The sequence below is a fragment of the Podarcis melisellensis genome (assembly GCF_964234715.1).
Source record: "Podarcis melisellensis genome assembly, chromosome: 13".
NCBI lineage: Eukaryota > Metazoa > Chordata > Lepidosauria > Squamata > Lacertidae > Podarcis > Podarcis melisellensis.
The window spans coordinates 39,168,644-39,185,593 of NC_138545.1; the positions used below are offsets into that span (position 1 = coordinate 39,168,644).

A 16,950-nucleotide genomic window follows, 5' to 3' on the forward strand; every position below is an offset into this window, starting at 1 on the left:
AGAGATAGAGTACAGCATAATTATACGATGTAAATAAAGAGAGATTATATTTGCTATTTCCTCTTTATTAACTGATCCTTGCTGTTCAGATCAGGCCTCAATAAAATGATGTAGCATTTGGGAGCAAAGATGGAGCCCAGTAAGCCAGCACTGGAGGCCAAGATGGAGAAGATCTCCACAGCCACCATGTATTTCCCCTTGGTGCTCAGGTACACTGGAACAAAGGAGACCCAAACACTACAAAACAAGAACATGCTGAAGGTGATGAATTTGGCCTCATTGAAGCTCTCAGGCAGTTTCCTGGCAAAAAAGGCCACTACAAAGCTGACAATGGCCAAAAAGCCCATGTAGCCCAGGACACAGTAAAACAGGGCAACTGAACCTTCGTTGCAGCCTAGAATGATTTCTCTCATCATTGAGTGCATGTCAGAATCAGGAAATGGGGGAAAGATTCCTAACCATACACTGCAAATGCCCACTTGGATAAGGGAACAAGAAAGCACAATGGCACTTCCAAGTCTTTTCCCCACCCACTTCCTCATTCTGGATCCTGGTTTGGTGGCCACAAAGGCCAGAACCACCGTTATCGTTTTGGCCAGAACACAAGAAACGGTCACTGTGAAAACAAGGCCAAAAGCCATTTGTCGGAGCAGGCAGCTCACTCTTTCTGGAGGGCTGAGGAAGATCAATGGGCAGAGGAAGCAGAGCAGGAGGGAAGTGAGGAGAGTGTAGGTGAGGTCCCGATTGTTTGCTCTGACAATGGGTGTGTCCTGATGTTTAATGAAGATAACTAGGACCACCACTGTGAGGAGAGAGAGATAAAGAGCAATCAGTGCTAAGCTCATCCCCAGAGGCTCTTTAACGGACAGGAAGCTGATGGTCTTTGGAATGCATTGTGATTGGTTCCTGTGTGGATAGTGGTCCTTTGGGCATGCAACACAGTCAACCATGTCTGGAAAGAAAAGAATACATTCAGATATTTCCAGATAAACCAGATTCAAAGTGATGCCTAAGAACCCTACCTCAGCACTGTGTGTTAGGCTGTTGGGGTTGCAGTTTAGACGGACAAGAGTGGCAACTACAAATAAAAATCATCCTTATAATTGTTCAGAATAAGAATTAAGGAAGGCATCTTATACTCAATCAGATCAATGGACCATTTATCTCACTGGTAACAAACCTTGTCTTTTTAGGACAATGTCCATATTCCTTTATGGGGGCTGTGTGCCAATAGGGATGGAGGAGAAATTTGCTTTTGTTGACATCTGAATGGGAAAGTTATCCAAACTGCAATCCTTGAACCAACACATGAACCAAAATACAGTTGCCCCTCCAAAAAAGTATACTGTTCTAAAAAAAATGTGGTGCAGTTCTCCAAACAAACAATATGTTACCAATTATTCACTTAACCTTTTCCACAACTTCTAACATGACTTATGTTTGAAAAGCATATATCTTGTGTCGCCTACCTTTCTGGGACGAAATCTTGCCTTGAGGACATGGAGCACAATCATAGCAGCAGAATGGCTCCCCCTCCTTCTTCTTCTTGCTGGAACCAGGAGGGCAATTTGGGTTACACTCAGAAAGGGGTGGAACCTGCCCATTTAAATGAACACACAAACAGTTTAACTCACAGAACTTAGTAGCGCTTTTGACTTCCTTTCCCCCCTCAGTAGGAAAATACTAAACTACTTATTCCAAACTCAAAGACAAACTACCTACTGTATTTTTCTGTGTATAAGACTAGGTTTCCCCCCTAAAAAATAATGTCTGGGATTTGGGGGCATCTTATACATGGGGGCCATCTCCCCCCATTTTCATAAATCGGAGTCCCCCAAAACAGGAGGTGTCTTCCTCCCTCTATTGTGTGGGCAGGTAATCCCTCCCCTACCTGGCCTGGTCTCCTTGGCAACGCTTCCCCCAGGTGAGATTGGACAACTGACTGAGGTAGGCGGAGACCTCCAGGTATCCCACCTGAGGGAAGGCAAAGCCAAGCCTATGCTGATGGGGCCGCTCCAGATCTAGGGGCTGCACGCATCCACGCAAAGGGCGCCCCCCGTTTTAAGCGGGGAGCGGTCATTACGCTGGGGCGTCTTATAGACGGAAAAATACGGTACTTTGCTATTTGTGGTTTTTAAAAACAATGCTGAAACTCATCATCTTTGAGCCCGCTTCAGGCATTCAGAAAAATTGCATGAGGGCTCAAATTAGGAAGGGGAGGGGGTAATCTTCACTAGCCCTGCCCCCATTGTCTCCATTCATAAGGGAATACCTATTCCAGCCTCCATTTTCCTATCATAGCACATGTAAAAAAATAATGCTTGTGACAATATGAGGCAGGTGAAAACCTGCAGGCGGGCCAGTAAGTCAGCGGGAAAAATTCATCCCTGGCCCCAAATACAGTTACAGGCGAAGTCTTATCGCATGCTATCCTGCTCAACTTCAGGTAAGACGACTAACACAGTAAGGTGGTAGGGTGTATAATTCCACACTCAATGCCTCCTGCCCTCCCCTAATTGGCCCATGGTAAGAGCCTAGTAATAATAAGCAGAAGAAAAATTGTTTGTTTGTTTGTTTGTTTATATCCCGTCCATCTGACTGGGTCACCCCAGCAACTCTGGGCAACTCCAAACTTAATAAAAACACAGCAAAACGTCAAATATTTAAAACCTCCCATTACAAGGCTGCCTTCAGAATGTGCAACAACATTCTATTTTCTAATATCTCATGGATGTAGGAATTATGGCCCACCTGGTGAAAGCTTCTTTGCCACACCATTCTGTTGTCATCAATGGAGAATTTCTGGCCTGGGGTAGTCTCCACACCCACCCTTCCAACCTTGACTCTCACAATGGAATCATTTAGAAAAGCGACCGTGTTGGTAATATCAAAGCCAGCATCCACTTCTCCATTCTCACTAAAAGAGACAGTTTCTCCAGCAGAGTTGTTAAAGGAGACAGTCCTAAGGAAGGGATGGAGCTGAATTGGAAGAAAAATAGGAACTATGAAGTAACGAAAATGTCTCTCCTTACTAGCACTCAGGATCATTGGCAGGGAGCAGAGGGGCTATGGCCCTGGGTGCAGAATCTTGGGGTGTATGTGAACCAGGCCCCCAGGCCCTACAAAGATCCCTGCACCTGCCTGGCTCGGGGCGGGGGGCTTGGTGAGAGTTCAAGGTGAAGAGCACCCTCCATGCCCTGCCCCCGCCGAGCATGTGAACGCCCACGCAGTGGGGGGGAGGGCTAGGAAAGCATGCTCCACCCACACTTGGCATCCGTTCACCTGCCCTGGGCACCAGCAAGCATCACTACGCCCCTGCACAGGATGCCTCCGGGCTGTCAATACATGCTATGCGAACATAATCCATTCCTGAGAAATGGTTCAGAAGGGATTTGCCTAGTGAGCCGATGACTTCCATTCTTTCCCATGGAGAAAATCCCAATGCATTCCTGACCAAGAAGAAATGGGGGGGGGGCAAAAAAACCCATGGCTTTCAAGTCCAACGTTTGCATCTTAACAAGAGAATTGTAGGGTAACCAGCCCCCTGTAACCAGCATCCTTACCCGAAGGGTTTCCTAATGAACCATCCCTTCAGGGAACAGACCGGGCAAAACAGACTACATAACTGCACACAATCACAGTGTGACCTTATGACCTTCGACAACTTCACACTTGTCCTTTTAATTATCCCAGTGATTTTAAGTGTTCTATACTGTGATGCCAATAAAGCTATTTGTTATTTGATTTTATATTTAACCAACATGCTTGAGTCTAATGCTTTAAGCCTGTCCAGACAGGCTTGGCCTGTGTCACTTCCGCTCACCTAGTGAGGAAAGGGGCAACAGAGTCTTCTGTTCTGCTCAGAATTCTCTGTGTGTGGAGCTCTGAGCTGCTCCCTTTAGCCACAAATATTTATCCAGTTTAGGAACTTTTGCCATGTGGTAACCAAACTATGTCAGACTGCCTGTTCAGCTTTTTTCTGACTGCTGGATGGGAAAAGCACACAAACATGACCTTTCAAGAAGATTGCAAGTAAACCAATTGATAGCTTACTGAACCTGTGTATTAGGAAAATAGGATAGTTTGGGATTCACTGGAAAGGGAAGGTTTTAAGGTTATATAGCCTATATTTAAATGCTTTTATTTGCTGCATGTTTTGCCATTGTTAAATGCCTGCTAGGGTAATTTGCCCAAACTTCTTGCAACAAGAAAGAAGAGAGAGAGCTAAACTCTTGAGAGTCCCATGGACTGCAAGAAGATCAAACTTATCCATTCTTAAGGGAATCAGCCCTGAGTGCTCACTGGAAGGACAGATCCTGAAGCTGAGACTCCAATACTTTGGCCACCTCATGAGAAGAGAAGACTTCCTGGAAAAGACCCTGATGTTGGGAAAGATGGAGGGCACAAAGAGAAGAGGACGAGATGATTGGACAGTGTTCTCGAAGCTATCAACATGAGTCTGACCAAACTGCGGGAGGCAGTGGAAGACAGGAGTGCCTGGCGTGCTCTGGTCCACGGGGTCACAAAGAGTCAGACATGACTGAATGACTAAAGAACAACAAAGTCCTCTTGTTTGTTGTTTACTGGTCAGGGACAACCATTGTGAGATGCTGCACTTGCTGTTCCCCAGCTCAATTCCTCAGCTCCAGACACATTTTGTCCCAGCTCTGGCTGCCTCCTCCTGCCAAGTCCCCCTTTCTCCTCTTAGCAGACCTGTGCAATGTTTCTCTGAGGCCCAGGGGAAGTTGATAGGCACAGGGCATTTTTGGCATGATAGCTTGAGTCCAGCAGGCCCCTGACGGGGCTACACAACCACCTTAGATGTCCTATTCCCAGGGCAAGTGTACCTGGCTGCCCAGAGCTCTGCACAGGCCTGCCTTTCAGTGGAGGATCAAATCCTCCTTCATGAGCACCTTCTCTGCACACAAGGGGAGAATCTGATCCTATACTAAGTGCTCAGAAATTTTTGGGATACTGTTCTACATATCACTGCCCAGGTCAAATAAAATGTATCTCATGAAAGGAATTACCTGCCAAGACTGCAGCTTCTGAAGCTCCTGCACCCCTCCTTCCATATCTCCCCTATATTTGGTCCTGGACAAAAACAAGGCATGTAGAGCATGTGCTATGGCATAGACAGCATTATAGAGACTGTAGCTGTGGCCAGTTATGCCCATCTCAAAACCAGACGAAGGGAGATCTTCCAGCTTTTCATCTCCGGTGCAGGTTCCACTGGCCTGCTCCTCTGTATTGGAGCTTGGAAATAAACAGAGAAATACTTGTGCCCAGAACTGCTTGACAAAGCCATTTCCATTTGCCTCAAAAGGATTTTGGACCTGAAGAAAGGCTTTGAAACCTTGTACCACATTTGAATGAACTGCAAAGGAGAGGGAACCATGGAAGACTTGCATATCCCAGCTCATTTGATAGGTTAATGCTGCAAAATCCAGCTGTGCTGTCAGAATCCACACCTTGCCCTCAGGTGTCATGGTCACATTTTCCAATTCACCAAGTGCTACGATTTCTCTTAAGTCAATCATAGACTTTGTTTCTCCATAGAAAACAACAGCCTTAGCTTTACTTTTCATAATAACTTGATAGATTTGGATGAAGTCAGATTGCACATCATAAAAGTCTGCCAAATATGTGGTTTTCGGGGTTTTCTCACAGAAGGCCAAACAGATGCCTTTTTGGGAGAGCAGAGGTTTCAGGTCCTGGATAAATCTCTCTCCACTGTCATTATCTCCAGCAAGCAACCCAACCCATGTCCAACCAAAGTGCAGAAGTAACTCAACAATCCCAGTGTACTGTTGGGCTTCATTGGGCACCATCTTGTAGAAGGGAGTGGATTGGCTTTGACCAGCATCCTCCAGAGCAAAGGAGCCATAAGTGAGCTATAAGGAAATAATGGGGCAGAGTTTGTAAATGTGCATTCATTGCCTGCTCATCTAGAAGGCAAGATCAGACCGTTTCCTCAGGGAGGCAAGCTCCAGAAAGCTGGGAGAGGTGCACATTTAGCCTCTGTGGATAATGAATACTCAATAAATAGCTGACATCATGATTTTCTTGTGAGGAGCTTAGACAATGTTGCATCAAGCAAATGTTCTCCCACATTTCCCGCTGATTTTCCCATCTTTTTGGGGGGGGAGTAGTTTGGCTCACAAATTCTGAATCACTTTTAACTGCAGAACCGGAATTTGCTGATATGCAATTGAAATAGTGACAGTCTGGAAAGCACCCTGAGATCTACAAAGATCTTGATTGTAGCTCAGGCACTCAGTGGATGGTGCTGTCATCTCCCCGCATCCTATGGCTTCTACCTTCTCCTCCTACTGCTGGGAATGAAAGCATCCCGCAGCTAAATACCTCATATGGAAGCAGGGCAACCTCCCCTGTTTCAGGAAATTGACTGCCAGTTGGTTGATTCTCCAGCCAGAAAAGTGGAGGAAAAGACAGAAGACAGTGTGGTGTCTACAACTACGTCAGAAGAGTGGTCGATCTAGCTCAGCTTTGTTAACACTGAGTGGAAAGACACATTCAATGACCTACCTAGACATGTCAGGGATCGAGCCCAGGATCTTCTCTATTCATTGCAGGTGCTCTATAGTCCTTTCTGTGGTGTGGTGACTTGCCATTGAGTAAGAATGAATAGGATAATGCTATTTTCTGGCACTTGACAGGCACTCATTCATTCAAAAGAAACTCACCACAAGATTATTGATGGCTCTCTGGTTCCCTTTTAATATTTTCTTGATATGCACCCCAATTTACAGTGGGTTGCGGAGAGGTCCCACAAGTCTATCAGTATCTCCTGCAGGTGAATTAAATGTTTTAAGCCTGTATTGGGAGGAGGGGCAGAAAGCTTCAGCTGGTACAGAAAACAGCTGTCAGGATTTTGTCAGATTGCTTCCAATCTCAATTCAAAGTCCTAGTATTGGCCTTTAGGTAAAGGTACCCCTGATCATTAGGTCCAGTCGTGACCGACTCTGGGGATGCAACGCTCATCTCGCTCTATGGGCCGAGGGAGCCGGCGTTTGTCCTCAGACAGCTTTCAGGTCATGTGGCCAGCATGACTAAGTCGCTTCTGATGAACCAGATCAGCGCATGGAAACGCTGTTTACCTTCCCGCTGGAGCGATTCCCATTTATCTACTAGCACTTTGACGTGCTTTTGAACTGCTAGGTTGGCAGGAGCAGGGACCGAGCAACAGGAGCTCACCCCTTCGTGGGGATTCAAACCGCCGACCTTCTGATCATCAAGTCCTAGGCTCTGTGGTTTAACCCACAGCGCCACCCACATCCCTAGTATTGGCCTTTAAAAGCCCTGAATTTTCAGGAACTCATTTATATAAAGGACCACCTTCTCCCATACCATTCACACTCTTTGGATCATTGATTGAGGCCAAGCCCAGTCAAAGACATTCTGCTGCCTGAGATAGAAACCAACTCAAGTATATCATCCACTGCACTTGAGACACCAGTCTAGTTAGAGGGGTCAAGGGAGGCATGGAACATACACTACTCATTCCTCCAACAGAGAAAAATTGCCAATGTGCTTAATAAGGGGGGAGAGTAAAGCCCACCTAGACCAGAGATATTTAAATGCTGCTGATGGCTCATTACTACCTGACAATTTGGGATTGTCCGTTAGTTAATGAATTCTGGAAACAGATTGGTATAGAAATATCAGGAATTGTGGGTAGGAAGGTGGAAATATCTAAATTAATGGTTCTTATTAGCCTGAGTAGCACTGAGTTAGAAACAAAAGAGGAACGTAAATAGGTAAAAATGATGGTAATTTCAGCCAGACAGGTTATAGTGAGTAGTTGGGGAAATACAGAAGAGCTAGGGGTAAACCAATGGAGGGGAAAATTGAAAAATATTATAATCTTAGAATATCTAACTGTGAAGATACATAAAATGAAAGGGCTTAAGGTCAGTGAGGAGGAGGAGGATTGGTTTGAAAAAATATTGAATTATTTGAGCAGGTTTGAACAATTTGGGGCAATTAAAATATTAAAAGTTAAATAAACCTTGTGGAGGGAGGAGTGTTAAGGTATATAGAATTGTACATATGGTTGATTTGAATATGTTACTATTGATTATGTATAACTGATTATGGATCAGCCGCCTGGGGGTTTTCACTGTTTGTTTTCACTGTTTGTGTTTTGGTTGTTGGTAAAAAAAAAAAATACTACCTGACAATTTTATGCTACACGTTTTAATAAATTGTGCAAAGCATACTGGACACTTTTTGTGAAAGGCAGGGAAACCCTCTTTTGTCAGTCGCAACTATTTCTCTATAGTACAAACCTTTCTGCATAGAAAAGATCATGTTGAATGAGTATGAAGTCTCCAAGGCAGTATCTTACCTGAGGGATCTTGTAGATGCCCAAGATGTTTGCCATTTGGAGGGAGGTATCAAAGTCCAATCCCCCAATAACTGCCACCAGGTGTTTCTGGGTGTTGCACTTGTAGTTGGGCATAAATGTGGAGGGAAGGTTCAGAGCAGCCTGGTAGGTCATCCTTTCATTGAAGTAACTGTCATAGATGTGGAATCCTAAGGTGATATTAGGCAAGATCTTGGGGTTCTCATTGATCTCCTTGACAGCAAATGCCAAGGCCAGAATATGCTGGTAGTTCTTTGGCACAACACTGCAATGAGAATTTTATGCTATATACTTGAGATATATGCTATGAAATTTTTGTTTTTAAAAATTAGGACCTCATGACAATTCTTCAGTGTTTTCATGCAAATTGTGCTCTAACACAATTTAACAATTTAACACAATTTATCTGCTCTAACACATATCTACAAAACAATTTCCCCAAAAAGAGTGCATTGTATTCCACTTGTATACTTCTATACCACTTTCACTAATATATGCATTTTTTTGGACACTTTATCCCAGTGTATGTATTTTTGGATACATTTCGTGACTGGAGAACTGCACTGCAAAATTTGGAGAAGTGTGAATGGCAAATGATAGCTGTGTTTCATCATCTCTTTAGGCAGATTTTAGTAGGTGCATGTTTAAATATGAACTGATTTGAATTCCCTCCCTTTCTTCAATAAGGGAATACTGATACTTACTTTGGGTAAGTAAGTACGTACATGTACTTGTTGACAGTTTCTAAAGATTCCAGAGATGCTGTTGCTGACGCCAGTCTCTGAAGGCTTTTACCTCAGACCAGATTCCCTATTCTGCCACTCCTGCCCAATTCAATCAAAAATTGTAACTAGCAGCTGAACTAATCTGTCTCTGACCTCAAAGTTCATCCAATTGTATTTCTGGCTGCTTGGACAGTTGAGCTCATTTAAAAAATCTGCTTTTATGACATTCATCTGGTAAGAACTGGACAGCCTATAATAGACACCAGCTCACTTGTTCTAATCTTCACCACAAGATATTATTAACACACTGGGGATAATTGGCTTAATATTGATACCTTCTTTGTCCACTTTCACCTCAGCTTTCTCTGGTCTTTCCCTCAAACCTCACTCATTACTTGTACCAACTGACAGTTAACTGTCATTCTTCAATGATCGGAACCTTCAGCCTATTACAGTCTGTTGTTGCTCAGGCTATTGAGAATGAATGTACCTGATCCACACTCTTTCTATAAATATGAAACACAATTGTCTCTCTTCCCCTGTCACCAAGTAGCAATCACCAAACAGGCCCGCAGCACAGTAACAGCACAAGTTTGACAGCCACACACTGACATCAATAGAGACCTTTAAAATCTTTTGAAAGCGCATAACATAGACATATACGCAACATTTATATACAGTTACTGATTTGATCCAACAGAAAAGCTGTATTGTAGCCTAACTGAATGGAGTAGTTCTCATCATTTTCAGACCTGCGACACATTTTCAACTAGAAGTATCCTGTAAATCTTGCCTGACATGGATAAGAACATCTGGGGCTCCACCTCAGAAGGAGAGGCAAGATTTTAAGAGCCCTCATCCCAAATTTTCTGAGGTGAAGTTCAATATTCAGAACTAGATTACCAATTTACACACACACACACACACACACACACCCTGCCTGGAAGTAAATCCCACTAAAATCAATGGAGCGTAAGCAGGGTTAAAGCTGGGGAATGTTTCTGTTCCAGATGATTATTTGAGAGATGCAATATTTACATGGTATTAAGAAGTTGATGGGTAGTTAGCCTTTCTTTGAAGTCTTCTTTGTCAAAAGCAGAAAAGAGGTGAGAAGCAAGTCCGCCAACAATAAGATCACCCGGTTGGTAATATTCATGTGGGATTCTGGAAAGATCATCAATGGTGCAACTCGTGGTATGTTTGCACACCAAATGTGGCAGATGAAAGAGAATTGGCACAAGAAAAAGCAACAACATACTGGGGCAAATATTCTTTCTAATCAGACACCCTCATTTCCATCTAGAACATGAACCTTAGCATCAGTACAATACTCTGCCTTGACAGAAACAGAACCTGCCTACCAATTCACAGATTAAAATTATATCTTACAACTTGATAATGTGAGGAGCAAAAATCCTGCCTCTTCCTCTGCCCCCTCTCCCTTGCTTAGAATCACAAGTAGGGTTTTTTATATTCTCATGTTTAGACTTTAGCTGATATTCTCTGCAAATCTATTGAGACATTATCCAAGAGAGAATTAGTCATGACAAAAGTGATTATTACAGATTAGATAATAGCTATCTCTCTTTGCGGCAAAAAAATCCAACAGATGACAAAAAAACATGTTTGTGGTGTTTCATTTGAAGTGGTTTCTGTCCCTTTATGGGACAACAAAAGTGCATGCAGAATTAACTGCAATGAGGAAGAAAATAAGAGTGGGTCCGTCTGTTATCAATGCTGAAATGCTTCATCTGACCAGTGCAAATGATTAATCTAACATCCTTAAATTTCCCACCTGACCATTTGTTTATTAGTTTACTGACAATTATACCAAGACAAGACAAAAGGATGGCGAAGGGGACTGAGTTTTGTAGATGGTTTGTGTTGGTGGCAAGGAAAAATAGTTATAAAAAAGGGAATTCCCTATATGCCAAGATCCAGGTTTGTAGAAAGTACTTTTTGGTGAGAGAACCCAAGCAGAGATTTTAAATCATGAATCATGTAGCAAAGTAAAGCATGGGCATATAGGCTGTTAGACCTTTAAAATATGACCTTGTATGTTCCAAAAAAACACTTTTCCCTTAGCATACAAAAAGACCACACATCTGGTAGGTTAAGAACTGGTTTACTTACAAACTCTTCAAAGGTCAAGTTCATGTGTTTTTCCATACATCAGTCAAAAAACACAGGCAGAAAAACTTGGCTATAGTGATGAAAGTTCCAAATTATTGGTATAGGAATGCAAGAGAGGTTTGTGAGTGCCATGTGGTCTGAGCTTGGAGCAACCATCTTAGACTTCACATGTTGTGTTTCTTGGGTACACTGGAGGGAAACAACAGGCCTCATTGCCTGGCTAAACCTGCCAATACAGGTAATCCTGTCATGTGTTAATTAGACTTAAGCACGTTGGTTATATGAAGGCTGGTTATCCCATAGTTTGAAGAGCAGGCTTAGATGTGGGAGGTGATCTTGAAGTTTCAGGTAAATGGTGGGGACTATGTTTGGGTCTCAATTTGTTTCAGTTGACTTGGAATAAGCTGAGCATTTTTTTTATTTTGTAGGATGAAGGGGAAATTGCTTGGTTTATTCTGAGCCAATGCATACAGAGATTGGGAGCATTTTCTTAAGAATTTTCATGAGGATATTTTTAAATTTAAAAAAAAATTACAAATTGTTGCCAAAATGTGGAGAACTGAATTTAAGATAGGCAAAATGAGAAACTGGTAAAATAAAAACAGGTTCTATTGACTTCTAATGGAGACAGTTTAATTTACCTCTTGCATGCTGCAAATGCACATAAATAATATATGTGCCACCAAAAGAGGTGTAATTTCCAAGGTTTTGCACCTGGAGCTGTGGGGGGCAGGGCGGAGGAGAAAGAGATTACACCCCCTTCACAGGATCGAAAATACAGATCCTTTATTGTGAAGTTATGGACCTAAACAGAGTAAAAACAAAAACAGTTGGTGGAAGGGGGGGAATAACATAACAAGAATAAAAAATACCAGCCAAATTCTTTACTTATATCTGATTCTAGCCCTCTTCTCAGTTGGAAGTGGCAATAATCGTGGAATTCAATATAGAGGATTATTAGTTGTCTTACTGGCTACAGTATGGCTGGAACTAGCTAGTATGTGAAAGTGGTGGTTCTGTGCGCACAAAGGAGGGAAGGTACAACATCTTTTGGAGCTTAGCGTTATCTAAGCATCTGACCCAACATACGTGAATCATTGAGGGTATAGAGAAATGGGATAGTTTTTATGTTACATGGTATCCATCTGTTACTTGTATTACTAAATCCCATTGTCCTATTATGCCACCTATATCCCAAACAGCACTCTGGTGGGGCTACCTCTAATATTGAGAATAACTTCAAAATAACTCTTTTTATGTTTATAGATAATGAGAACAGTCAAACAAGATAGGTTTAATCAGGGAATATTTCCCAGGATTGAAAATAGGAATGGAGTACTCACAGCAGCTGAATATGCATTTATTTATTATACATACAGACACAGCCTAAAGCTTTACTAGATCCAACCCCCATTCATTTATGTTCATAGATATACTTGCATGCCACCAATTAGTGCAGCTTACCACCTGAGTGTCTGGTGCATGTTTGCATCAAGGTCACAGTGATTGCACAGAAATCCACGTACTTAGCTGCATGGGTTCAAGGATGAACAACGGTCTTGTGCTGTGGGAAATAGGCCCTAAGGCCTGGTTGGCTTAAGCACAGTGGTCCAAAGTGTGGCCCCGCAAGCCTTCTTCCACCCCTTCCCAAAGCGTAAGGACAAAAAGCTTTCTCTGTTGAAGATTTTTGAAGTCAATCTCTTATTTTCGGCATTTTCCCTGCCATATTGTAATTCTCTTTGGAGTTTTTCCCTGTTTACAATGTATTGAAAGGAGAGCAGTCTCTAACCAGTACTGAAAAACCAATGGCTCAAACTATATGTCCTGCTCAAAGACGAAAAATCAAAGCTCAATACATAACAGTTAATTGTTTCAGCTGTAACAAAGGACATAAATTAAAATCTTTGAAGATTTCCAGAAAATACCAGGCAATACCAAACATAAAATACAACATGATATGATGTAGAGAAAGAGACTATATTGTCCATATTCTGGTAAAATGAAAAACAGAGATGATAGAATAATTTACTACTTCCTTTTTATTAATTGCTCCTTGCTGTTCAGATCCGGTCTTAACACAATGATGTAGCATTTTGGGGAAAAGATGGAACCCATTAAGCCAGCACTGGAGGCTAAGATGGAGAAGATCTCCACAGCCACCATGTATTTCCCCTTAGTGCTCAGGTACACTGGAACAAAGGAGATCCAAACACTACAAAACAGGAACATGCTGAAGGTGATGAATTTGGCCTCATTGAAGCTCTCAGGCAGTTTCCTGGCAAAAAAGGCCACAACAAAGCTGAGAATGGCCAAAAAGCCCATGTAGCCCAGGACACAGTAAAACAGGGCAACTGACCCTTCGTGGCAGCCTAGAATGATTTCCCTCATCACAGAATGCATGTCAGAATCAGGGAATGGGGGAGAGGTTCCTAACCACACAGTGCAAATTCCCGCTTGGATAATGGTACATGACAACACAATGGAGCTTGCCAGTCTTTTCCCCACCCACTTCCTCATTCGGGATCCTGGTTTGGTGGCCACAAAGGCCAGAACCACCGTGATAGTCTTGGCCAGAACACAAGAAACGGTCACTGTGAAAACAAGGCCAAAAGCCATTTGTCGGAGCAGGCAGCTCACTCTTTCTGGAGGGCTGAGGAAGATCAATGGGCAGAGGAAGCAGAGCAGGAGTGAAATGAGGAGAGTGTAGGTGAGGTCCCGATTGTTTGCTCTGACAATGGGTGTGTCCCGATGTTTAATGAAGATGGCAAGGACCACCACTGTGAGGAAAGAGAGAGAAAGAGCCAACAATGCTAAGCTCATCCCCAGAGGCTCTTTAAAGGACAGGAAGCTGATGGTCTTTGGAATGCATTGTGATTGTTCCATGTTTGGATAGTGATCTTCGGGGCACCCAGCACAATCGTCCATATCTGGAGAGGAAATAATTATTTCAGAGTTCAGATGTGTTGGCAAGCTTCCAATGCTGCTAGTATGGATGTTACCAGACAAACCAGATTGAAAGTGATGCATGAGAACCCCACCTCAGCATTGTGTGCTATGCTATATGGGGTGTCCCCATAAGATACATTGTGCAGTTTAAATGGAAAACAGTGGTAACCACAAATACAATTCTTCCTTGTAGTACCGTATTTTTCGCTCTATAGGATGCACTTTTCCCCCTCCAAAAATGAAGAGAAAATGTGTGTGCGTCCTATGGAGCGAATGCAGGCTCCTCTAACTCAGGAACATCCCTGGAAAATAGGGACACTTGGAGGGTCTGCCATATTAGCAATTATTTACCTATTTACTTAACTTTTCCAACAACTTCTAACGTGACATATGTTTGAATAGTACATATCTCATGTCTCTTACCCTTCTGGGACGAAATCTTGCCTTGAGGACATGGAGCGCAATCATAGCAGCAGAATGGCTCCCCCTCCTTCTTTTTCTTGCTGGAACCAGGAGGGCAATTTGGGTTACACTCAGAAAGGGGTGGAACCTGCCCATTTTAAGAAACACATAAACATTTTAGCACACAGAAATTATTAATGCTTTCGGCTTCATTCCCCCCCGAAGCCAGCAGTAGGAAGACACTAAATTACTGAGGACCAAACTATTTGTTTTGCTATTTGTCGTTTTAGAAAAGAATGCTGAAAGTGACCATCTGTGAAAAGAATGTCTGAAGGCTTAAACTGGGAAGGGAACTGGGAGTTCATTTTCACCAGCCCTCACCCCCATACATAAAATGAATACTTGTTCTCCACCAGCCTTCCCATACTGAGCAGAAAGTATTAAAAAGGCTGAACATACTTAGAAGCCTCCCTATAATTTGGAACTTTTGTGACAATATACTGCTCTGCCTCCTTTCTTTTAGCAAATGTGATAATTCTGTATTGATTTGTTTTGGATGTTTGTATGTGATGCCAATAAAAGGCTTGATGATGATGAATTTGGAACTTTGTGTTGTTATCTTGGTCCCCAAATATGAAACTGTAAAGGAGTTCAACCAAATGCTCTTAGAAGCCCCCTTCACACTTCCTGCCAAGCTTTTTGTCTTAATTGATGCATCTTCAAATGTATTTTGTACTTCAGTGTGTATTTTTCAAATGATTTTGGTCCATTTTTGAGCTGAGAACTAGACCACAAAATTCAGAGAAATGTGAAACCTGAAGGATAATTAATTTCAGAAGGTCGTGGTTCAAATCCCCGTGACAGGGTGAGCTCCCGTTATGCGGTCCCTGCTCCTGCCAACCTAGCAGTTCAAAAGTATGTCAAAGTGCAAGTAGATAAATAGATAGTGCTCTGTTTCCATGCGCTGCTCTGGTTCTCCAGAAGCGACTTAGTCATGCTGGCCACATGACCCAGAAGCTGTACGCCGGCTCCCTTGGCCAATAAAGTGAGATAAGCGCCGCAGCCCCAGAGTGTTCTGCGACTGGACATAACGGTCAGGGGTCCCTTTACCTTTACCGATGGTAACTTAGGTGGGATTTTTTTTTTTCCGGTGTGGAAGGAACTAAAACTGGTCCTCCTGGCACAAATTGGGTTGGGCTACATAACTTCTGGGATGACTTCCAACTCTATGATTCTACTATTCTCAAGCAGTGTAGAGGAAATTGTTTGATTCTGGCTGGAAAGGCAGGTATGTGCTGGACTGGTGATCTGTAAGCACAATAACATTCGATTTCCCTTTCTCTCATAGATGTAGGAATTATGCCTCACCTGGTGAAAGCTTCTGTGCCACACCATTCTGTTCTCATCAAGGGTGAATTCCTGGCCTGGAACAGCCTCCCCACCCAGTCTTCCAACCTTGACTCTCATGAAGGAGTTATTTGGAAAAGTGACCAGGTTGGTAATATCAAAGCCAGCTTCTACTTCCCTATTTGCACTAAAAGATACCATTTCCCCAGCAGAGTTGTTAAAGGAGACACTGCTAAGGAAGGGATGAAGCTGCATTGGAAGAAAAATAGAAATCATAAAGTAATGTTAACGTCTCTCCTTATTGGCACTCAGGATGCCTCCAGACTGTCAGTATATGCAGGTAGTGCTATGCAAACATAATCCATTCCTGAGAGTGTTCATGTAGCAAAGCTGATGATTTCCATTGTTTTCTATGGGGAAAATCTCAATGTATTCCCAAAAAAGAGGACGTGAGGGGGGGGGGAATCCATGCCTTTTAGGTCCCACTGCTTGTATACAGTCGTACCTTGTTTTGCGACCGGGATCCGTTCCAGAGCCCCGGCCACTAGCCAAAAAGAACACAGGCAAAGCGCCACATCTGCACATGCGCACAGAGCAGTTTGCGCTTCTGTGCATGCACAGAGCTCGATTTAGCGCTTTTGCACATGCACAAGCGGCAAACCCGGAAGTAACCTGTTATGCTACTTCCGGGTTTGCTGTGGATGCTCACCGGAACGGACGCTAGACGAAGCGGACATTTGCAGAGGTATTACTGTATCTCCTCCCAAAGGAATTGTAGGGTAACCAGTCTCATGTAACCACCATGCTTGAGTCTGATTAATGCACAAAGTGATTAATGCCATAGAGTAAGCTGTCCTACCAAACTTAGCCTAAGTCACTTTCCTTCACCTTGGGAGGAAATGGGTAACAAAGCCTTTTGTTCTACTCAGTCTACATGTGAATTCTGTGTGTGAACTACTCCCTATAGCCACATATTTTAACCAACCTTCTTTGTTTCTGATAAGAGTG

General features: G+C 43.0%; 1 protein-coding gene across 1 annotated transcript in view; it reads right to left on the reverse strand.

Annotated features, from left to right (window-relative positions):
* LOC309354041 (uncharacterized protein) overlaps nucleotides 1-16,950 on the reverse strand; it is a 182,937-nt gene that overhangs the window by 136,918 nt on the left and 29,069 nt on the right. The window contains 3 exon segments of the mRNA XM_081883736.1: nucleotides 8,372-8,559; nucleotides 14,617-14,743; nucleotides 15,964-16,191. Coding sequence (XP_081739862.1) covers nucleotides 8,372-8,559; nucleotides 14,617-14,743; nucleotides 15,964-16,191 — 543 coding nt within the window.